Source organism: Micromys minutus (genome assembly GCF_963924665.1).
Source record: "Micromys minutus genome assembly, chromosome: 25".
NCBI classification, from domain to species: domain Eukaryota; kingdom Metazoa; phylum Chordata; class Mammalia; order Rodentia; family Muridae; genus Micromys; species Micromys minutus.
This window is the reverse complement of record NC_137960.1, coordinates 460,147-486,209: the sequence shown is the minus strand read 5'-3', so window position 1 is coordinate 486,209 and position 26,063 is coordinate 460,147. Positions and strand designations below refer to the sequence as shown.

The following is a 26,063-nucleotide window of genomic DNA, read 5'->3' as shown; positions in this document are numbered from 1 at the left end:
ATTATTTGCACTTAAGTATTGGTGCCTGAGTTCAGAACCAATAGATTTCTTAGAGCTGGATATGGGTGCTAGAGTAGAACACAAACCCTCTGCAGCTTTCCCTGCTGAGCCTTTTTTCAAACCCTAGTTTATGATATTGTATGAAGAGATTTGTAGGATTGTTCACCATGAATAAGGATTTACTAAAAAAAAATAACAAAACAAAACAAAAAAACCCTCCAGAGGCATAGGAAATGAGACACACAATCAACAAATATGATGTAACTTATTGTACTTCTCATCCTATTGGCTAGAATTAGTTGTGGATGCGCCTAGATGTAATAGTAGGTAATAGAGTTATTACACTTCATTTATTGGTTCTTATTCTGTGATAGTGAACAGCAAGTATCTATGAAAGAGAAAAATAAAAACCTTATTGTTCAACCCCCTGTAAAAGTAATGGAAATCCCCCTGGTTGCATCCTCAGAATGATAACTGCTAATATCTATGTTAAATTTAAAGCAATTGTGTTTTAATTCAGAAATACTATGTGCAGAAATATAAAAACTCTAATGTCTAAGGCTAAGATAACATGTACTGTATATGAGCTGCCAAACATGGTACTGTGCTAGTCACTGCAGAGTCTGATGACAAAGACAATGTCCCACTCAATAAACTAAAGTATTTTCCCTGCCATTGCTATTTTGCATCATTAAAATCTTAGATATTCAGCTACTGATTTTTGTTTTTCTATTTTATTGGATTTTTTCTGTATTTGCATTTCAAGGGTTATGCTCTTCACCCCCCACTCTTTTCTCTCCTCCCCCTCAATTTTCTTCCATGAAGGTGCTGCCTCTCTCAGTCACCCTCTCCAACTCAGTGCCTTGGCTGTTGATGGTGTCGTTCTTCCCATGAGGGTGAAAACACTTCAGCTTTTTTAGTCCTTTCTCTTGGTCTTGTTTTCCTTTGTAATAAGTGTTCAGTACCTTTCCCATATCTTCCGCATTAGTACTCTACTTTTATCTTTCTTTTAATAGGACATACTTGTGAAAAAATAATTAGAGACATAGCCAAAATCATAACACTAGAAAAGTGTCAAATTTATTAACCTAAATAATTTATAATAAGCAGAACAAATACTAGTTTCATTAAGAGAAGATGATGTGAAAGTTAATTATGTACTTTTCATGACTATTTTATATAACTCTTGGAAAAGTTTAATGATTTATATTAATATTTTCCAATTGTCAAATAATAAATTATATTACATTTCATATCACAGGATGCGGAAAGTTTACAAGAGCAGTTATCATTAAATTGCATAATTCATTACATTTATTTCTGATTGGTTCACCAATTGTTTCTTCTTTCCAAATTAGCATTTGTTTTCAAACTCTAAAAGAGCTGTCCAGTCAGACTCTCAAGAGGAGATTCAGACTGCCTGTTGACACTCTTCAGCGAGAAAAAAATTCTAAAGTCTCCTGGGAAAGTGAGACAATCAAATCTCAGAGCACAGAAGATGGCAGAGAAATATATGTATAATCATTATTTTCAAGAACATGGAAATCTCAAATATATCATTGTGTGACTACTATAAACTGTATCTATCTATCATTTATCTACCATGTATTATCATGTATTTCCCTAATATCATCTATCTATTTATTTACTTACCTCTATCATCTTTAATGTCATGTGCACGTTTGGGAGATGCTGAATCACTGCCTCAGAGGACATAGTGTTCTCTTCTGGGATACACAGGCCTCCTGACCTCAGGTGTAATTCTTTACTGCAATAAAGGTTTTTTAATGCACATATTTAAGGATGATAATGAGAATTTGGTAATGAGAGGGCCCAGAGAACGCCAAAAGGTGGCTAATCGGAAGCAAAAGGAGTGATTTTTTTCATCTTGTGTTGGGATAGAAGGTATGTACCACAGCTAAGTTGCCAATATTGGACTTAGATAAAGTAAAAGAAAGTATAAAAATGAACAGACACTCAAAACATTTTTGAGTTCTTGTTATGTTATTTAACATATCCATCTCAGAGGAATGTAAAAGTGAAATCAGAATCCTGGCTTCTTTGTTAGAAAATAGCTTAAGTCCACGGGAAATCAATACATCACAATGCTGTGATGTAGAGACTCACTCATTACATAGTGCACTGTAATCTAGTTAGGTAATCCAACAATACTTTCATGTTGAAGCTAATGTGTTACTCAGCTGGTGACAAATCATCCTTTGGTTAGTTATTGTGGGAAAACTGAGAAGGCAGGTGTGAGCCTCTCAAAAATCTATTCCTAACAATCTTCATAAGCTGCATGTAACATTATAGAATTTTAGAAATCCTGTATATAGTGATGATAGCCAATTTCTGAATATTTCTGCACACAGACAATGCTGTGTTTTAGATACAGTATTAATGGTATATTATGCGCCCCCTCAGCTTACAGAAAATAAAAAAAGAGTGAGCAAGAGAGAGAGAAAGAGAGAGAGAGAGAGAGAGAGAGAGAGAGAGAGAGAGAGAGAGAGAGAGAGAGACAGACAGACAGACAGACAGACAGACAGACAGAGACAGACAGAAAGACAGATAGAGTGGGGGGAGAAATGAGATAAGGAATCAAGTCCATCAATGAATATTTCTAATATTTTAGAGCATTCCAGTAATAACTACACATTGGATCTTTATAACACTGGAGACCTATGTATTAAACAGAACTCATAATGGATACAGAAAATATTGCATTATGTGAATGGTTCCATTCTGTTTCTAGGTTTGTCACTACAGAGGATAAGCACACGATGTCCCTAACTGCCTCACAGGGGCTTCTCAGGGCAGGCACTTTTGCACTTTAATGAAAATTTTATGATGCATTCACACTGGACTTCAAAACCTTTGCAGCTTTAACCTGAAACAGCTCAAATAGACAAATCTGAAATTTTACTTGAAGAAGATTACCTTAAAATTACAGATAGAGGCTTATCTACTGCAGCCTATTCTGGTGCTTCATCTTTCTGAATAGCCTTGAGATGGGGACCTGTATGTGTCTACATACAGTCCATGAGACATCATGTTCCTCTCATGGGTCATTGTGAAAACAGAATTTTCTGGAATGAATCTCAAATGAAATTCTACATCTGCATTGATCTTAGCATCCTAAAGATGAACTCAACACTTGATAGAGACCTAGAAAATTTAGTCAGATTTTTCTTTTTTTCAAAATAGTTTCAAATAACCAGTAGAAAATTTTTACCGATTTCAACTTTTTCACGTCATTTTGTGTGATTCTCTATTTTTTAAATATCTCAACAGAATAGCATTTGTATGAGATATTAGTTTTTAAAGTATTTAGAGACCTTCTGATGCGCCGATTTTTTTATGTGACTATGAACTTTGGAAGGTATGATTATGACTGGATTTATTTTTCTATTCATCCTTTAAGTACTAAAATCATAAAAGGAACAACTATGCGCATGCTGTTAGGTTGCCAGTCTTTACTGCCATTGATCCTTCCACAAGGACTGCCTCCATTTTCCCTGCCTCCTGGGCCTCATCACTAAAGCAGAAGTTTGCATTGGGCTGCTGAAGTTTAAGTGGGATGAGGCTGTTTTTGAAGTCACTGGTTAAGCCCTAGTCTGACATTCCTCTTTGTGCCCTTGGCCTCTAAAGCTTTGTCACTGAGAAAACTGTGTGAAAATATACATATTCGTATACAATATACATATACATTATATACATATACATCATATACATATATATATATATATATACCTGCAAATTTAATTGACAAATGAACAGTCTATAAACTCCAAAAAATATTGTTGAAAAGGAGGCAGGACTGAATAAGTAAATATTGAGTAAAAAATGGTAAGTACAAAGTGAGACCCTCTCTCAAGAGAGAAAGGGAGGGATGGTGGTTAAAGACAGCAAGTGCAAACAGGAAGGATGAAACAAAAATGAATTTGGAAGAACCTTTTCATATTAGCACTGACAGTTGACTAAAGGAAACTTAAATGGACAACTGACCACCACTTTACCTTTTGCCTTTGTTAGCACAGTGCCACTCTGCAGTCTAGGCTAACACTTAATTCTCAAACACTTTCTGCCTCAGCCACACAGCTCTTGGAAGGAAAGGATGTGTCACCTTTCCCAACTAATATTTTGTCATTTAACAATTGACAATTAAGCATGTTTTAAAAAATAGAAAAAAATTACCTGGTAGTACAAATAAGAGAAAGGATTTGGTTTCAAAAAACTTTGAGGGTAAGTGTAGATTTTTGAATTTAAAAAAATAAACTGAAAATGTTCAGCTAACATATTTCTAATTTACTAGAGGCTCTAAAAATTTATAAAAGGGTTTGCTATAGAAATGGTTCAGTGATTAGTATATATATTTATTGTTCAGGTGTGAGGAACGAAGTTTGTATCCACAGTACCCATGAAAGACTAAGCAATCCAGCATTAATATAATTCCAACACTAAGGGTTTGAAAGGCAAAAGAAGGTGGATCCCTGACTCAGTCTAGCAAAAATAAGTAGCTCCAGGTCAAGGAACAGACCCTGTTTCAACAAATAAGGTAGATACTAACTATGAAAAATACTTGAAATTAGTGTCTGTAGGTTACAAATACATGTATGTTCATGTATTTAATATACACACTCACATATGCACACACACACACAAACACACACTCACATATGCACACACACACACACACACACACACACACACACACACACACACGAGATGAAGAAAGACTTCGGGAAAGAGAGAAAGATAGACAGAGTCTAAATAATTTTCTTAATCTTCTTGAATTCTTATAACAATTATGTCTTTTGTTTCAGGAGATGAGTGTTAACTGTTCTCTCTGGCAGAACAGCTTGCCTGTGAAACGCTTTGCATTTGCCAAGTTCTCTGAGGTCCCTGGAGAATGCTTCCTCCTCTTCACCCTCATCCTCCTCATGTTCTTAGTATCACTGACAGGAAATGCTCTCATAGCCCTTGCTATATGCACCAGCCCATCTCTACATACCCCCATGTACTTCTTTCTGGCCAACTTGTCTCTCCTAGAGATTGGCTATACTTGCTCTGTCATACCCAAGATGCTGCAGAGCCTGGTGAGTGAAGCCAGAGGGATCTCCCGGGAGGGATGTGCCACACAGATGTTTTTCTTCATATTCTTTGGTATAACTGAGTGTTATCTATTGGCAGCCATGGCCTTTGACCGCTATGTAGCCATATGCTCCCCATTGCATTATGCAACAAAAATGAGTCATGGGGTATGTGCCCATTTGGCAATAGTTTCATGGGGAATGGGATGCACAGTAGGGCTGGGACAGACCAATTTTATTTTTTCCTTGGACTTCTGTGGACCCTGTGAGATAGACCACTTCTTCTGTGACCTTCCACCCCTACTAGCACTTGCCTGTGGTGATACATCCCAAAATGAGGCTGCCATCTTTGTGGTAGCAGTCCTCTGCATGTTTAGTCCGTTTTTACTGATCATCTCTTCCTATGTTAGAATTCTGGTTGCAGTGCTGGTGATGCCTTCACCTGAGGGGCGACATAAAGCTCTCTCTACGTGTTCATCCCACCTACTTGTAGTCACACTCTTTTATGGTTCAGCAACTGCCACCTATTTGAGGCCCAAGTCCAACCATTCACCAGGTGTGGACAAACTCTTGGCCCTCTTCTATACAGCAGTGACATCCATGCTGAACCCTATCATCTATAGCTTAAGGAACAAGGAAGTAAAGGCAGCACTGAGAAGAACTCTGGGCCTGAAGAAAGTTTTCGTAATTAATATGTAATTGAGTATCCTGAAGTGCTCTTTGGAAAAGATGCACAGACTGTTACAATAAGCAAACAAAACCTCTGTGCTCTTTCTGAGCTGTCTTAAAACAATCTTTAATAAATACAATGTTTCTTAGAGTATTTTTTTTATCTAGCTGTATTTTTAATTTTAAATATGGGAAAGTATGCTTTCTACTAAATAACTTTTATAGGTTAGTTCAGTTCTTAAATATCTTAATCAGGGAAGAGTTTAAATGGCATGCTAATATCCCAGGAGCCTTGAAAATTGTCTATATCCATTCTTAGCCATTGTCTAGCTTCTGATAAACCTGTTACCTCTGCACTCTATCTGAGTGCACTGTCACTGTCTTCAGACATACCAGAAGAGGATATTAAATTCTATGTGGTAGCTGGGAATTAAATTTAGCACCTCTGGAAGAACAGTCAGTGTTCTTAACTGCTGAGTCACCTTTCCAGCCCAAGATTTTCTAAAAGTTATTAGTTTATGTATGTGTGGATGAATTGACATACATGAGGAGATCTTCTGACAAATTACTTCTAAGTGATCTCAGCTTCTTATGCTACAATTCCATATTCTTCAGCACATGTGAAACCGTTGCATTGGACTGGAACAGATAAGTAGTTCTCAAGGCTCTTAGACTCTGCTCTGTGAGCCATTAGATCAGTGCCCACTACATTGGGCACTCAATGCCTAGAATTGTTGGCACAGGAGTAGTTTCTCTTCCCCTATATGATTTCTAGCAGGGTAGAGTCAGTCAACATTCCATCTGTGTTTACAAATGATGAAAGACTAATGTAAAACAGGTCAGCTAGTATTAGACAATTGGATTCTGGTTGTCATTTCATAATAAAAGAAGACAGAGTTCCTTGCAGAAGCAGTAGGACATTTTAAAAATAAGATACAAACCAGTGAAATCATGTAGCACATGCAACATGCAGGAAAGACAAAGAAGTAAACATGGAAGAGACTAAAATGGCCTGAGTTGAATAAATTAAAACACCAAATCAAGTAATGATAGAAATTATTATAGTACACAAAATAAAATGAGTACCATGAGTCTTTATGTGTGTAATAAAACAAAAATATAATTCCAATCAAGCATGCAGAAAGTTTGAAAGAACTAAAAGAAATACTATTACATTAAAACTTCAGTATTGCTGTAGACATGAGTCACCCAAACAGAAAAACAATAATTACCTGCTCCTCAGACTCATTGTTCTGAGCCTACTTACATGTGGTAAGAACCCTTAAGTCAGAAATGTTGGGGAAAAATTTGCTAAGATGCTGAAACAATGACTAAAGTTCTGAGGAGACAAAATATTTCTGTAGTCTCTAAGTATTTCTCCTACGACTTCTATTATTTTACAAGAAAATACAAAAAGAAAATAGTTTTAAATATTTTGAACTTCAAAAGGAAAATAGTTTAAAGTAATTTCATTGCTCCTTAACCAGGTGGTTATGATACCATGCATCTACCTAATTCTAAACTAAAATAAGCAAAGCAGGAAACATTTTTTTTTTTTTTTTTTTTTTTTTTTTTTTTTGGTATTTGTACCCAATTCATACAACCTTGAACTAAAAGAGAGAAATCAAAGACAAATCTAAATCCTAAGATATTCTAGAAAAAATAAGTAATTATTTCTCTTCAAAGGTATGGTCACAGAAAATAAAAATGCTAATGAACTATCAGAGAGTAGAATAAATTAAGATATATAACTAAATATCAGTTGGATTTGTGAATTGGATACTGGAATAGAAGATATTCAGTACTAGAAACATTTCTGTCATAATTGGGCCAGCATATCATGGGACATGGAATATTGAACTTTTTCCTATTTTCTGATTTTTAGAATTAGTCAATAGATTACAGAATATAAAATTCAGGAATTGGGGTAAAATGTGAAACATTAGTACTGTTTTCCCCTATAAATTAAATCTGATTTTCCTGTACAGTTTGACATCTGCTTTTTAAATTTTTTATATTTATTTATCTTATTAATTTATTTACATCCCAGCTACTAAACTCAAGCACCATTGCTGATGTCAAGCAGTGCTTACTGGTAGGAACATTATATGGATGCATCACCAGAGGCTCTGCCAGAGCCATACTGATACAGAGAAAGATGCTTGCAGATAACCATCAGACTGAACATGAGGATCCCAATGGAGGAGCTAGAGAAAGGACTGAAGGAACTGAAAGTGTCTACAACCCCATTGGAAGAACAAAATCATCAACTAACCAAACCCACCACAGCTTCCAGGGACTAAAACACCAACCAATGAGTTCTCACAGAGAGACCTATGGTCCCAGGTGCATATGTAGCAGAGGATAGCATTCTCTGGCATCAACAAGAGGAGAGGCCTTTGGTCCCAGTGTAGGGGAATGCCAATGTGCTGAGTTGGAATAGGGTGGCTTGGAGAGGGAGCATCTTCATGAAGGCAATGTGGTAGGGAGATAGAATTTGGGAAAGTGGATAACATCTGAAATGTAAATGCAGAGAATATCCAACAAAAATGGGGAAAAAATAGAACAAGAATGCATTTAAGGATACCTCTCACCAAATTTATTTGCATCTCAAGTGTGGTTCCCCATTCCTCCTCACAGAGTCCTCTTCCTAGCTCCCAGCCCTTCTCTAGATTTCTTCTTTTAAAAAGATCCAAAAAACATTATGAAATAGCATCTTCAAGTATTTATATGGCATGCTTAGTCCCTAAATAGCTGTTCATTTGGCCACGCATTTGAAAATCTACATTGATAGTGCAAACATCAGAAAATAGCTTAAATAATGATTTTCAGAAATAAAATATCCTCCAGCTACCAGTTTATCAAAACGAGAAGAATCCCCTCTTACCCAACATACCATTGCATGTTATAAAGAAAAAAGTTAAGACAAGATTCTTCCCAAGAGTAGTCATATGCATATGGAAAATGGAAAGCACTTAAGAGCAAAACTATCCTGCCTGGATTGAACTGAAAAGAGCCAACAGGACAGAGCCTAAACTCTACATGAGTTTATGAGGTTTATGGGGCAATACCTGGAAATGGACACCTGTAAAAATCAACAACAAACTAACCACAAGCTACGATATTTATAAAAGCTTAACAAATATGTGGAAAGTATTATTTTTCAGCTATAAGTGTGTATAGTATTTAATTTGTATATTTATTACATTTTTGGAATAGATTTTAAGTGATTAAGATGATTATATTACTTTTCATGTATTTGCTTGCATTATAGATCATAAAATGTTTGTTTGACTGTGATTTATCACTATGAATATTAATGTGAATCAATTATATCAACCAAGAACTGACCTTTATTTTTACACTTTTTGTTTTACATGTGTAAGTGTTTTACCTGCATGTATATCTGCTCACTAAATGCATGTCTAGTGCCCAGGAGACAGAAGAGGGAGTCAGATCTTCTGAGACAGAGGTTACAGTTGTGAGCTATCACATGGGAGCTGAGAATTGGTCCCAGGATCTCTGGAAGAACTGACAGAGTTCAATAATCACTGAGGCATTTTTTATCCCCAGGAAATGCCATTTTCATAAATATAGTGCTTAAGCTGACCTGTGTTCTGCACAGACCACTTTTTTCTCCAATGTGATTAATTTTAAATACACACACAACTGCTTCTTACCTTCATGTAGATTTGGTTATTTTGGTATTTATTTGTTTATTTGGTATTTATTTATTTATTCACTTTATATCCTCCACACTGCCCCCTCCAGTTCACCCCTCCCATAGTCCTTCCTTCCACCACCTTCTCCTCTGATTAGATTGGAACACTATGAGTATCTCCTCACCTAGCATATCAGGGCTATGTGATGTTAAGCACATCCTTTGCTACTGAGGCCAGACAAGGCAGCCTAGCTGGTCAAGGGTTCGAAAGTAGAGGACATATTCAGGAAGACACAGAGACCTGGGATAAGGGAGATGCTCAAGAATCAATGGGGGTTTCCTTAGCTGTGACTCACAGTATTGATGATATGGAACCTGAAGAGGCCACCTCCTGTAGCCAGGCAGAAACACTAATGGAATTATAGGGACACCAACTTTTGACCCAAAATTTATTCTATCTACAAGAAATTAGGGTACTAGGAACAGAGAAGCGTCTGAAGGAATGGCCAACCTGTAACCACTCCAATTTGAGACACATCTCATGAACAAGCACCAATCCTTGACACCATTAATGACATTCTGTTACGCTTGCAGACAGGAGTCTAGAATAGCTTCTCTACAAGAGGCTCCACTCAGCAGCTGACTCAGACAGATGCAGACACCCATAGCCAAACCATGAATAAAGCTTGGGGACTTTTTTCTGGGGAGAAAAGGAGAAAAAGGATTGTGACCTCTAAGAGGATAGGATCTCAACAGGAAGACCACAGAGTCAACTAACCTGGACCCTTGGGGCTCTCAGAACCTATGTAACAGATGTGCAGTTTTATCTTCATGTGGGCCCTAAATAACTAGAGTGGAGGATATTCCAAAACCTGTTGTTTGTACATAGAATATCAGTCTTTTAATAATTCATTTACTTATGTACTCACTTTACTTCCCAGTATCAGTGCCTTCTCTCCTCCCAGTACCCGCTTCCAAATGTCCTCCCCGACTTCCTCCTCCTCTTCCCATTTAGGAACAGTGACCGCCCCTCTGGGTATCACAAGTCCCTATTCTTCTTGGCACTTCAGTAACTACAAGACTTAGTGGAACCTCTCTCACTGAGGCCAAACAAGGCAACAGATTCAGGAAAAGCCACCACTCACTGTTGGGGGACCCACATAAAGACAAAGCTACACATTTGTGACATATGTCCTGGTGGCTTAGGTCCAGTTCATGTTCACTCTTTGGTTGGTGGTTCAGTCTCTGGGAGCCCCCAAAGGTCCAGGTTAGTTATTTCCATTGGTCTTTCTGAAGAGTCCCATATCTTGTAGACAGGGCTCATTTTGGATTGAAAGTTCGATGGGTAGGTTGCTATACTTATTGCTTCACTAGAAGTCATGCCTGGCTATAGGAAGTGAACAACTAAAGATTCATATCTCCACTGCTAGGGTTTTCATCTAGAGTCACCCTATAGACAACCTGAGGCCTCTTCCTGTTCAAGGTATCTGGCACGTCTTAGAGATGCTCACTCTACACTTCTGATTTATTTTATTTCTCCTGATTTCCCTACACCTGACTCCCCCAAAGTCTACTCCCTTCCCCATCTCCCCTCCCATTCAGTTCTCTCCTTCTGTATACCTCAATATCTATTTTGCAAACTACATTTTAAAATCAGTATTTAGGAAATAACATCATATAAGTATTGAATGTCAATAAGAGTATAGGAAGTATTTCATAAGTAATTATGGTGAATATTTAGGCAAAATATGAACACACTAAATTTTGAAGAAGCCAAAATAACTATATATATTGTTAAAAGAGATGCTGTTTTTATTTTAGTTAAAATGAAGAAAAACATTTATATATTCTACTAAGTTATATCATCAAGGAATGTGTTAAATGAGTGACACAATTTTATTATTTATTATTATTATTTAATATTTTTATATTAAAAGTTCTATTTATTGCAAACCATTACACAATGAAAATTATTAATGCTTAAACCTGCATGAGTGTACTTTGTTGTAAAATTTAAGTTTAGATATACAGGTTGATGCCAAGATCTATTTCAGACTCACGGGTTGAGGGGGTACATTAGGGAGTTATCTGTTCCCTTGCCTGTGTCTTTCTTTATTCCTAATGAATTCTCATCTTATTTGTAGCCCCTGGTGTGAGTGAGACTGATCAGAAAATGCCAAAGTGCATATAACCCAGAAACCTTAAATTTCCCATCTAAATTCTCTGTTTCTCAAATAGATCAGAGGATTAAGTGAGGGCATCACTATCATGTAGAAGACCGAGGAACTTTCTGTACTTGCATGTATTTGCTCTTGACTTTGTATAAACAAACTTTCAGTTCCAAAGAACAAAGTAAATAAATAATAAATAAATAAATAACACGACCATCAAATAGGACCCACATGAACCAAAAGCTTTCTTCCTGCCATCAGTGAGCTTTATTTTAAGCACACATAACAATGCAAGAATAAGATAATGGAATAATCCCCTAGAGAAATCACTGCCTAGGGAAATCAAATGCTGAGATTTTTTTTTTAATTCTAGGGATGGTGTATCCATGAAAACGATTTTCACCAGGACAGACTCCTCACACATAAAATTCATTCATCCTGTCATGGCTATAAAGAGACAGTTGAAAAACCAGAGTGGTCTGATTGGTAAACACCGTGAAACTACAGATGCAGGCCAGAGAAACTTTGGGTGTGTGACAACTCCTTACTGCAGGGGTCAGCAGAGAACAGTGACAGGGTTATAGGCCATCATTGTCAGAAGGACACACTGCAGTCCAGTCACAGAACAATGTAGAAATAGATTGCACAGGATAGCTTATTGTCTTCTCTAGGCCTTTGAAATTCTAGACCATCAGAGGAATGACACAGAGAGGGAGATGGAGATGGGGAGAAAGGGGGGAGGGGAAGGGGGAAAGGGAGAGGAAGAGGGGGAGGCAAAGGGGGAGGAGGAGAGGGAGAGGGAGAGGGGGAGAGGGAGAGGAAGAAGGGAAGAGGGAGAGGGAGAGGAATGGAGTATAAGACAACCATGAATATGTGAAGAGAAAGGGGGAGGGAAATGGGGAGAGAAGAGACAGAGAGAGAAGAGGATATGAGAAAAGAGAAAGAGCAACAGAGAAAGGGCAAGCAGCCCCTTTAATAGTGAGTCAGGCATATCTGGTTGTTGCAAGGTAACTATGGGGCAGAGCCTAGACCTAATGCCAACACTCAATACACAAGTTATTATGCCTGATAAAAGTTCCAAATTCTATAGATGGTAGCATTTTTTTTTGTTAAACTTTAACAAAAGACAAAGATCTGCTAAGCAAAGAAGCTAATCAATTTCACAAAACTAATAATAATTCACTGTCCTATATGTTAAAAAATAAATACTATGTTCATTATAATGCTCTGGATTTCCTCAGCTTTTAAACAAAGTTCCTTCTACTTTTGTTAGGACAACAGACACAATTACCTTCCAAAACACAAAAAAAGCCAGTTTGTGTGAAGATGGTTTTACACACACACACACACACACACACACACACACACACACAAACACAAACACACACACACACACACACACAAACACAAACACAAACACACACATTCTGCTGTCTGCTTCCTCTCATGGTGTGTCCGGGTACATACTGGCTGGAAAAGGATTAAGTGGAGCCAGGAATCAGTAGGTCAGTAAAATCTTGGTCTGCCTGAAAGTGAGTTGGATATTTCTCCAAAGATTTCAGTGTTACAACTCTTTTAGAAGGTATTCAGTGAAACAGCTCCTGCATATATTTTATTCAGGGTGAACAAGGTCTAAAACCTGGAAGAGTGGGAAGGGGTTTTTCAGGTGAATTTACATTGATTGAGCCTTAAGGTACCACAAATGGCTCATTTGCATGGAGAGGCATTCCAGGCACTTGCTGGGAAGATTTTCATATGAATAAAGGGAGTTAAAACTTTGATTTCACCAAAGACTATGCAACATTCATCAGAGAGAGAATGTGGGGGTCAGTCTCCCCTCATATATAAGGCCAGGTAAAGAAAAGGAAGCACCACTGGAAACTGGTGTACCCAATTTATGCCAAGCCCAGGGAGCTATATCATCATGGTAGACTACATCCTTCCTTATAAACAGCATTCCCCAGCATCTCCCCCTATATATTTTATAATGGAGATGTGTTGTCACAGGCTTTGAAAGCCTTATAACCTGTATTTGAGGAGTCAATGGTCTGATAGTGGACAATATCATGGTTGCTAGTAATTCTGGCAATGGTAGAAACCTGTCATTAGAGAAATTGTATAAGACAAGGAGAAAGCCTCAAAATAGAACACAAATCATCAATCAGAGTACCAATAAGAGATAGGAGCACAGATAACAAGGGGTTATTGAACAAATAACAACCCCTTGTTCATTTGGTTGAAATCTCGAAGACATCTGTACAAAGTTTTTTTTTGAGAATATTAATATTGGACTCAAACAAGATTGATTCAACTACATATGTACAATATTTTTTCCAATACTACGCAAGTTTGTTGGATACTATGCAACTACAGTGTTGACACAGGGGGATAGATTTTATTGCAAATGCATCTCCAAAATAATCAGAGATTGATTACAATCTAAAAGAGATTCTACACTTCTGTTCTACATTGTACAATTGTACTGAGGATAGTGTATTAGCACTGGATTAATGTACATAATCACGTGAGGTCATTTACCTCCCACCAACCAAATGTGGTATTAAAAGTATCAAAACTATTTTTATATTTTCCTGACGTTTATTTCAAGTTATAAGTACTTATTACTGAGACTGTATTTTGTGTACACATGTGTCTGTTAAATACACATATGAAAGTTAAAAGATCTGCCCCTAAAATCATTGCAGGTGTGGCTGCTGTGTCACATGTGCATCAGAAGGTGGTAGAGAGAGGAAATGTCTGCACTCAGTGTTCTAACCTACAAGCATCTGAGTGATTAGTAGCCTCACATTCCTAGAGGGAATAAAAAGGAGACAATCACCAGACAAGTGCAATGGAGCCTGACTAGATAGATGGTCTAAGATAATTACTAGTCAGGTGCATCAGAGTCCTGAGCAGGGGCAGATCATGTCTCAGATTACCCTTTACTGGAACCACAGGTTACAAGTAGGGCATAGCATCCTGATATCACTGCTTAGATGACCTCAGACATTCAGAGACCCAAGGTACTACTAAAAGGAGCAAATAAGCAGTAGAGAATGGAAAACAAAAAGAAACACAAGCATGTGGGCACCAAAAAAATTGCAGGACTAGAGATACAAGGGTAGTGAGAAACAGCCAGATGTGAGTAGCCAGTAATGCCACCTGGGACCATGTTGTGATTCTGGCCTGTCCAGGCACCAGGGTCCATGTCTTGCTCAATGACTCTGCTGCATCAGGGATCTCTTATCACCAAAGGCCAGGCAGATGTCTGGGCTGCTGCTCTAACACAGATGTTCTTGGTGTGGGTAGGTGGCTGTCCTTATCCCTTCAGTGGGAGTCCTGCCTGACTACAGGAAGTAGCCAGTTGAGGATCTATGTCTCCCACTGCTTGGAGTTTTGAGCAAGAATCATACCCATAGACACTCTGGGCCCCTTCTCCATGTACCAGGTCTCTGGCACTTCCTAGAGATGCACACCCCCACTTCTGATTTCCATTTTCTCTTCCCTGCTTTTCCTACTCACTCTCTTCCTCATCTCCCCTCCTATCCAGTTCCATCCACCTATCTGCCTCAATAACTATTTTGTCAAATGCACTGTAAAATCAGCATTTAGGAAATAATATTATGTAAGTATTTAATGTCAATAAAGGTAAAGAAAGTATTTCATAAGTAATTATGGTGAATAATTAGGCAAAATATGAACATTTAAAATTTTTAAAGAGTCAAAATTACTACTTATTTTGTTAGAAGCGATGCAATTTTTGTTACATTCAACATGAAGAAAAATCGTTCATACATGCTACAGTTATATCAAAAAGTAATGTGTTAAATGAATGACAAATAAAACACAATTTTATTATTTTTAAAGCTCTATTTATTGAAAATATTTGCCCATTGAAAATTATGACAATGCTTAATTTTGTTTGTGTGTATTTTGTGGTAGAGTCGGTGACTAGATAGAAAGGTTAATGACAACAGCTACTGCAGACTCACAAGGGACACATCAGGAAATTATCTGTTACCTTAGCTGTGTCTTCCTATCTTTTTCTGAATGAAGACTCTTCTACTTTGCAACCCTCTGAGTGAGAATGATCCACAAATAACAGTGTGTGTATAACCCAGAAGTACCTGATGAAAATAGATAAGAATAAATATCTCCAAATAAGACATTAATTGAGACTATCTAATAGATCTCAACATTTTAAATATAGTGCAAAAAGAAAACCTGCTTCCTAGATACAAAACCAGAGTAGCTGTAGGAAATTTTCTCGGGTGATCTTAAACTTCTGCATGTACGATCAAATTGCCTTCATGAAGATGAAGATTTATTTTTGGGACAAGAAAATCAAATTGTCCATTGACAGTTGGGTCATCTGTCCATGACTAGAGCAATGGTCATGCTTTATGAATGTTAACAAATAAACACATAAAAGTTTTAATTTTTTCATAGAAATTCAAGAGGAACCTGAAAGAGATTATATAACATTCCAGAGAGAAAATAAAAAAAAAAATTTAAGTAGCTAATATTAAGATGACACTATGGGCACCTACACTTTCATAGGCATGCTTGACCCATGTTGAGTATTTAATATATACATTATATAATTTATTATATTATGGTATTAAATTAGTATATTTTATTATGTAATTTGAATATATAATTGCATATTTGTATATATTCACATTAAGCAGGCATATGCATATACATATATATGTCTATGTAATATATACAATATTATATAGTATTTATATAGATAGTTAGACACACATATAAATGCATATAAAAAGGTAGCAATATTAAGATAGCTGTGGTAATAGGTAGCAGATGAATAGAAATCAGGTGCGTGATTTGAAATTACCAAAGTACCCCTAGACAGATACCAGATACTAAAGTTAAACTAGGACCAGGTAAACCAACTAAATAATCACATAACACCTAAAGAAATAGAAGCAATCATCAAAAGCCTCTCAAACAAAAAAGACCAGGTCGAGAGGGGATCAGTGAATAATTTTATCAGAGATTTATTGAGGACCTAATACCAATACTCTCCAAAATATTCCACAAAATAGAGTCAGATGAAACACAATCTTACTCATTCTTTGAGGCTACAATAACCCTCATTCCTAAAGCACACAAAGACCCTTAAAGGACAAAGTACTTCAGACCAATCTCACTTATAAACATTGATGCAAAAATATTCAACAAAATCCTTGCAAACTGAATTGAAGAACACATCAAAACAATCATTCCACATGATCAAGTAGGTTTCATCCTTTAAATGCAGGGATGGTTTAATACACGGAAATCCATCAACATAATCCACCATATAAACTCAAAGAAAAAACCACATGGTCATCTCACTAGATGCTGAGAAAGCATTGAAAAAATTCAACACCCCTTCATGTTAAAAGACTTGGAAAAGATAGAAATTCAAGGCCCAAACCTAAACATAATAAAAGCAATATACAGCAAACCAATAGCCAATATCAAACTTAACAGTGAAAGACTTGAAGCAATCCCACTAAAATCAGGGACAAGACAAGGCTGCCCACTCTTCCCATACCTATTCAACATAGTACTGGAAGGCCTGGTTGGAGCAATTAGACAGCAAAAGGAAACCAAAGGGATACAAATTGGAAGGGAAGAAGTAAAAACATCACTATTTGCAGATGACATGATAGTGTGCTTAAGTGACCCCAAAAATTCTACCAGAGAACTCCTACAGCTGATAAACAAGTTCAGCAAAATGGCTGCATATAAAATTAACTGAAACAAATCAGTAGCCTTCCTCTACTCAAAGGACAAACATGTGGGGAAAGAAATTAGGGAAAAGATACCCTCCAGAATAGTCACAAAAACTATGAAATACCTTGGTGTGACTCTAACTAAGCAAGTGAAGGAACTGTATGACAAGAACTTCAAACCTCTAAAGAAGAAAATCAAGGAAGATCTCAGAAAATAAAAAGATCACCCATGCTCATGGATTGGAAGGATCAACATTTTAAAAATGACCATCCTACCAAAAGCAATCTACAGATTCAATGCAATCCCCATCAAAATTCAAACCAAGATCTGTATTAAGTTGGAAAGATCAATGTGCAATTTCATCTGGAATAACAAAAGACCTAGAATATCGGAATCCATCCTCAACAACAAAAAAGCTTCTGCAGGAATCACTATCCCTGACCTCAAGCTATATTACAAGGCAATTGTGTTGAAAACTGCAGGGTACTGGTACAGAAATAGGCACATGGATCAATGGAATAGAATAGAAGATCCAGAAATGAGCCCTCACAAATATGGTCACTTGAATTTTGACAAAGGAGCTGTAAACATTCAATGGAAAACAGACAGCCTATTCAACAAATGGTGCTGGTCCAACTGGCACTCAGCATGCAAAAGAATGAAAATAGACCCTTTCTTATCTCCTTGTACAAAGCTCAAGGGCAAGTGGATCAAAGATCTCCACATTAAACCAGATACACTGAAACTATTACATGAGAAAGTAGAAAAAACTTTAGAACACATAGGCACAGGAGAAAATTTTCTGAACAAAACACCAATGGCTCAAGCTCTAAGGTCAAAGATTAACAAATGGGACTTAATGAGATTGCAAAGTTTCTGTAAGGCTAAGGAAATTGTCAAGAAAACAAAACAGCAGCCAACAGAATGGGAAAAGATCTTTACCAACTCCACATCAGATAGAGGCCTAATATCCAAGGTATACAAAGAACTCAAAAAGTTAGACACCAGAGAATCAAACAACCCTATTGAAAAATGGGGTACAGAGCTAAACAAACTTTCTCAATTGAGGAATATCAAATGGCAGAGAAACATCTAAGGGAGTGCTCAACATTCTTAGTCATCAGGGAAATGCAAATCAAAATAACCCTGAGATTCCACCTCACACCAGTCAGATTGGCCAAGATCCAAAACTCAGATGACAGCAGATGCTGGAGAGGTTTCAGAGAAAGAGGAACACTTCACTGTTGGTGGGGTTGTAATCTGATAAAACCACTCTGGAAATCAGTCTGGCGATTCCTCAGAAAATTGGACATAGTACTACCTGAAGATCCAGCTATTCCACTTCTTGGCATATACACCAGAGACACTCCAATATACAACAAAGATACATGCACCACAATGTTCATAGCAGCTCTATAATAAATAGCCAGAACCTGGAAAGAATGCAGATGTCCTTGAGTAGAAGAATGGAAACAAAAATTGTGGTACATTTACACAATGGGGTACTACTCAGCCATCAGAAACAATGACTTAACCAAATTTTTAAGAAAATGGTTGCATCTAGATAATATCATCCTGAGTGAGAAAACCCAGTCACAAAAGAACAGACATAATATGCAGTCACTGATAGTGGGATGCTAACTCCAGAGGCTCCGACTGCCCCAGAAACAACTCACAGACTCTGTGAAGTTCAAGAAAAAAAGAAAACAAAACAAAACAAAAACAAACAAACAAACAAAAATGTCATGCTCAATCCTTACACACCAAGAAAACGTTGACTAATTTCGGGTTACCTCCTGTTTTACATGTACTTTTTGCTCATTGTAACTAGTAAGACCTTAATGCAGAGTATCAAAACTTAAAAAAAAAAAGAGCAAAGCACTGACACAATTGTATTTGTATACATTTATGCAAAAATGCTTAAAAATTTTTTTCTTTATCTTTGTTTTTTAAAATAAATTTTTTTTAAAAAAAGAACTCAAGAAGTTAAACACCAGAGAATCAAACAACCTTATTAAAAACTGGGGTACACAGCTAAACAAACGTTCTCAGTTGAGGAATATCAAATGGCTGAGAAGCATCTAAAGAAGTGCTTGACATCATTAGCCAACAGGGAAATGCAAATCAAAACGACCCTGATATTCCACCTCACACCAACCAGAATGGCTAAGATCAAAAATTCAGATGACAGCAGATGCTTTCAAGGATGCAGAAAAAGAGGAACACTTCTCCACTCTTGGTGGGGTTGTAAACTGGTACAACCACTCTGGAAATCAGTCTGACAATTCCTCAGAAAATTGGACAGAGTATTACCTGACAACCCAGTTATTCCACTTCTGGGCATATACCCCAGAGAAGCTCCAACATACAAGAAAGACAGATGCACCATAATGTTCATAGCAGTCCTATTTATAGTAGCCAGAAGCTGGAACGAACCAAGATGTCCTCCATTAGATTAATGGATACAAAAATTGTGGTATGTTTACACAATGGAGTACTACTCAGCTATCAGAAACAATGAGTTTATGAAATTCTTAATATAATGGATGCATCTAGAGAATATCATCCTGGGTTAGGTAACCCAGTCACAGAAGAACAGACATAATATGCACTCTCTGATAATTGGATACTAACCCCTGAAATCTCTGAACACCCCAGAAACAACTCAAAGAGTATATGAAGTTTAAGAAAAACAAAGACCATAAAAAATGAAAAATAATTATGCTTAATCATTACACACCAAGAAAACTTTGACTATTTCCAGGTTACATCTTGTTTTACATGTACTTTATGCTCATTGTAACTAGTAAAATTTTAATGCATACTGTCAAACCTTGAAAAAAATCAACTACTGACAAAAATGTATTCATATACTTTTATGCAAAAAGGCATAAAATCTGTACATTTGTCTATGTTTTTAAAAATAAAGTTGTTCAATTTGAAAAAAATAAATAAAATATATAACTTATAAAAATATTTTAAAAAGATTTTTAAGAAGTTAAAATTGGTATTTATCAAATAGCTGATTTACTAAAAAATGGAATTGTAATGAAATAGTAGGCCTTATGTCCAACTGAAACAGGAAAGATAACTGCAAAGTGACTAATAATTTCAAAATAAATAGTATATTTCTGAAAGAAATTATGTTCTGTTTTACAGTTACTCGTGAGAGCAAAGTTTATGCTCTTCCCATAGCCTTGTTCATAAATAAAAAAGGTCTCTAGTTTTATCTTACTTTTGTATAAAACATCATGGGTTATTCTAAGATTTCCACTGTGTAATTTATAAACTTATGTCAGTAAACTTCATAAATTCTATTTCAGAAAGAAACTGACAAATATCATCTGCACTAGAAATAAATTATCAGTATTGGATGAAATAAATTTGAGACCGAGACATCATTTTTCTGGCACTAATATCAGACTACCAGAGAATGAGCTCTTGTTCTAAAATATTCAGTGTTATAGCTCAGAGCCACATATCAGAGAGCTCAATTTAATCCTTCTCTTTTAATTAAATATATTCCTCTTACTTAAATATTTACTTTCATCCATAACAACCATCAGAAATATGTTTACAAGTAAAATCACAATGCATATAAATTCACTGACTTATCTGACTTTACTTTTCTATATTTAGTTTGTACATCTACTAACTGCACTTAATCCTATATTACATTAGGGGACACCTGGCAAGTCTTTGTTACTTAAAAAAGTAAGAAAGCATCATCACCAGCTAACACTCTTTTATATTCTGCTTCTATCTTTTCAAACCTATTTTAATTTCCTAAATATAAAATTATTGAAAAGTCTAGAGTCTTGAACAGGCACCAAATATAAGCTCTCTCCATGGCCCATCAAAAAAGACAAGCCAGTCATTAGGCTTAGTCATCAGGTGTATGTAAATGAAGATTATAGCATGATTTCCTTTGCATACTACAAAAAATGCCTGAAATTGAAGGACATAGAGTACTGAGTGTGACCAAGAAGCTAGGCATCTGCCTGCAGAGTGCCAACATAGAGTGCAATGGATCCATCAACTCTGGAAGCATGCCCAACTTCTGGATAAACAATACTATTCCAAGAGTTACTTTCAAAACACATTTTATTTACTCAAATATCCATGCAAATATACTCAAAGAAGCATTCTTTATTAAAGACACAACTCAGAAACACAAAATAGTCACTAGCACAATGGCAAATAAATGGTTTAAGGCATATTAAAACAACATAATCCATTGTGGAATGGAGGTTGTACTCTTCTGTTAACATGGGCCAAAATAAATGACTCTCAGGTGTTGAATGGTGGCAAATACAAAAACAGCAACACACAATTATTCCTGCACGTTGTTAAATTCATAGTAATAGATACACAGGGCTCAGTAAAACATATTCAAATGTGCTAATGTAGATATGAAGAAAGGGTGGAGAAATAGAAAGTTTAATTATGGTTAATGAATTGAAATTATCTGAATGATACACATGTACACACCCATATGTGAAATATATTATTGATAAAAATTTAACATGAAAACAGTTGAAATTCCTTAAACATTCTATATAGACAGGTTTTGAAGTCAAAAGTTATTAACTTTGAGGTTTTTTTTTTATATTTAAATAACTGAAATATCAGAGATCGTAAAATCTCCTTCTAAACGGCCTTCTGGGAAAGTTCAGTTTTGGATACACTGCAGCCTGAAATTAATTTTCATAATAAGACTTGCATCCCTGGAACATTTCCATCATAGTGGCCTGTATCCTTGCCCAATCTCTCCTGATTAGCTAATCTTCTGGGAATTACATTCTCAAATAGTAGCACCTACAATCAACACAGTGAGGAGGCTCTGTCATTCAAGCTAATAACACTGCAAGCTCTCAGGCTCAGATTTCAATGTTGTTTCAATGTTGTTATCCATATGAAAGAGTGAAGGAAATTATCTTCTGCATTAGTTTTCTACCACATATGTTCTGGTTTATGACTGTACCTGTGTGTGATTCTTAACAAGATTCAGGTTTCAGGTGATGCTCGCTCACTTGGGGGAAAAGAGAAAGCAAGGACCTCAGATGTGATTAGGAGTGTATCAGGGAGAAAAAAAAAAAAAACAAACAATTCTTCTAAAAACCCAAGATGAGCATATTCTAAGAAAGAGATGGTCCATGGCCATGAATTTGTCTTATCACATTCTCTGGAGGCTGCCTGTGTTTGTAAGTGTTTTAGAAGTGATATAGAATGTTTTATTTGATCAATATGGGTAAGGTGCCCAGAAACAGGTGTAGAACAGAAGTGGTGTATCTACCTTCCTTTCATTCTTTGATGATTTTAAGTAAGAAAACAATAGCCATGTGTTTGTGTTTGTACATATACATAGTTATGTAACTGTGTGTGCTTTATTAGAATTGGAACTATAAATTCAATATATATTACAGACACTTGAAGTTAATGTAATATGTGTACATGTCATGTCTAAAGGCACATATAATAAAAATGTGTGTCTAGATTTATGCCATACTATTAGTGTATGTATATTTGTACATACACATAAGATGTTTTGCTCCTCAGGAGTTCCTTCATATCTCTTTTTATCACTATGTAACCCTCTTCCTAGTTTCAGTCATCACTCATATATTTCACATTGTTTTTGGTCATTGGCTCCTGGATCCCCTACCCGACCCTTCCTCACAAAATTGTCACCAATTCTGTAACAGTTTTACATACTAAGTGAAATTTGTTAATAGTTAAGAATTATATTATATAAATTATATCCACAATTAATTTTCCAAATCATAAAAAAGTAAGAAGATAAAAATGTATTTAAGATAGAATTTTAAGGTGTTAGTAGTTGTACTGATACTTGGTACCAATGGCATTACATGTGGGCATAGTGGTTACAGTTTGGAAACAAAACAGTGAGTTAACCTTTGATGTTTGTATTTGTAAATATTGGAAGTTTCTTAAAGTTGTTCTTTTAATTTTCTTGAGCAAAAATTAATGGTTTTTATGTACACATTGAAACAGCCTATTCCATTTGTCTGAACCCTGGTTATATTGGTGAATATGCCCTACATTCAGATTCACCCACCTTCTCATTCAATGTATAAAACCAGGAAACCCACCCTGACATAGCTAAGGACCAGAGCTGTGTAATTGCAATCTAATATTTTTCACCACAAGCTGGTAGCTGGCAAATGGATGATCTAAAGATTCTTATTAGAAACATGTTTCTAAACTCATGTATGCATAAATTTTTAAATTCTGACATGCATTTTTTTGAACAACTTTATTTTAAAAAACAAAGATAAATGTACAAGTTTTAAGCACTTTTGCATAAAAGTATACGAAAACATCTTTGTCAGTGCTTGACTTCTTTTTTCAAAGGTTTGATAGTGTGCATTAAGGTCTCACCAGCTACAATGAGCATGAAGTACATGTAAAACAGGATGTAACCTGGAATTAGGCAAAGTTTTCTTGGTGTGGAAGGATTGAACACAATGTTTTTTTTTTCTTTTCTTTCTTTTTTTTCTTTTCTTGAACTTCACACAGTCTGAGTTGTTTCTGGGGGTGTTCAGAGCTTTCAGGGGTTAGTATCCCATTATCAGTGACTGCATATTATGTCTGTTCTTTTGTGACTAGGTTATCTCACTCAGGATATCTCTAGATGCATCCATTTTTTTAGAATTTGATAAAGTCATTGTTTCTGATATCTGAGTAGTACTCCATTGTGTAAATGTAACACAATTTTTGTATCCATTCATCTACTGAAGGACATCTGGGTTCTTTCCAGCTTCTGGCTATTATAAATAGAGCTGTTGTGAACATTGTGGTGCATGTGTCTTTGTTGTATATTGGAGTGTCTCTGGGGTAAATGCCCAGAAGTGGAATAACTGGGTCTTCAGGTAGTACTATGTCCAATTTTCTGAGGAATTACCAGATTGATTTCCAGAGTGGTTGTACCATTTTACAACCCCACCAACAGTGGAAAAGTATACCTCTTTCTCCACATCCTTGCCAGCATCTGCTGTTTTCTGAGTTTTTATGACATGCATTTTAATACTGTTTTATCAATACAAAATGGTTGATATTTTACATTAAAAGTAACTTTTGCAATCTTCAGAACCAGTTCCTGTTTTTTAAAAAAACTTTTAAAAAGTGCCTATTGTAGGATTGTAGTTAAAGGAAGTAAATTTTTAAATAATTAGTTTAAGTATACTAAGCATGAAAGGCACTAAACTTTCTTATTTAATTTGAATGAATTGCTATTTGATATAAATGGATCAGATTTATTCATTCCTTTGATTTTTTTTTCTGTGACAAACTTTGTCTCACCTTCTCATAGATCCTATCAAACAAAGTCTTTGCTTCTACAGTGTCATTTTACCTCTCTGAAGATATACTTTCTGTGACAAATCTACTTGAACTCTTAAAGACCCTGCATAATAAATCAATACAAGGTTTCTCAATGTCAGCATTTTAAATTACGTTATAGACATTGATATTGTGACTCTCTCTTGATTTGTAACATTTCCTTCTTATCTACTCCAGGTGACAAGAATGATTAACAGCAGTGTCAATAGTGACTTCATTCTGGTGGGTTTCTCAGACCAGCCCCAGCTGGAACAAAGACTCTTCATAGTAGTTTTAATATCCTATCTCCTCACTCTGGTGGGAAATACCATCATTATTCTGATATCTTCAATAGATCATAAACTCAAAACCCCTATGTACTTTTTTCTCACTCATCTCTCTTTTGTTGACATCTGTTTTACCACAAGTATTGTCCCCCAGCTGCTATGGAATCTGAAAGGACCAGACAAGACTATCACAGCTCTGGGCTGTGCAGTTCAGCTTTATGTCTCTCTTACTCTGGGCTCTACTGAATGTATCCTCCTGGCAGTAATGGCTTTTGATCGGTATGCTGCTGTCTGCAAACCTCTCCACTATGTAGCTGTGATGAATCCACAGCTATGCCGGGCTCTAGCAGGAATCTCATGGCTCAGTGGAATAGGAAATGCTCTCATCCAAGGAACAATCACTCTTTGGCTCCCACGTTGTGGCCACCTGTGGCTTCATCATTTCTTCTGTGAAGTCCCCTCCATGATCAAGCTTGCCTGTGTGGACATTCATGCCAATGAGGTCCAGCTCTTTGTAGCCTCACTGGTCTTGCTGCTCTTGCCCTTAGCTCTGATACTGACATCTTATGGACACATAGTCAAGGAAGTTATAAGAATCAAGTCATCTCAGGCTTGGCATAGAGTCCTGGGCACATGTGGTTCCCACTTGATGGTTGTGTCTCTCTTCTATGGGAGCATCACAGCCATCTACATTCAGCCGAACAGTTCATATGCCCACACCTATGGGAAGTTCATCTCTCTCTTTTACACAGTTATGACCCCAACCCTTAATCCCCTCATCTACACACTGAGAAATAAGGAGGTGAAAGGGGCTCTGGGAAGGCTCTTCAATAGAGCCTCTGGAGTGTGCAAACAAAGTAGAATACATGGAAACAGGACTTTATGACTAGAGGATCCTGAACATATGGTCATATAATATTGCACTGGGGTCATCTTAGCCTGTGAAGCTCATTATATGTTTTGCCAGTGTTGCAATGCACTTGGTCTCGAGCCAGTTGTCTTCTCAGTCTCTTCCCAGGATGTTTTGGAGTTTACATGAGGTTACATTTTCCCACATTCCTGGAGAACCATGATTCCTCTATTTCTCACACTCTCCTTA

General features: G+C 36.4%; 1 protein-coding gene across 1 annotated transcript; it reads left to right on the top strand.

The window, feature by feature from the left end:
• Positions 1–4,826: 4,826 nt before the first annotated feature.
• LOC308436700 (uncharacterized protein) lies at positions 4,827–25,850 on the top strand (the record flags this gene model as incomplete). Its single annotated transcript, XM_080937695.1, has 2 exons — positions 4,827–5,774; positions 24,876–25,850. The coding sequence occupies 2 exons, from the start codon at positions 4,827–4,829 to the stop codon at positions 25,848–25,850; spliced, it is 1,923 nt and encodes a 640-aa protein (XP_080793821.1).
• Positions 25,851–26,063: the final 213 nt, after the last annotated feature.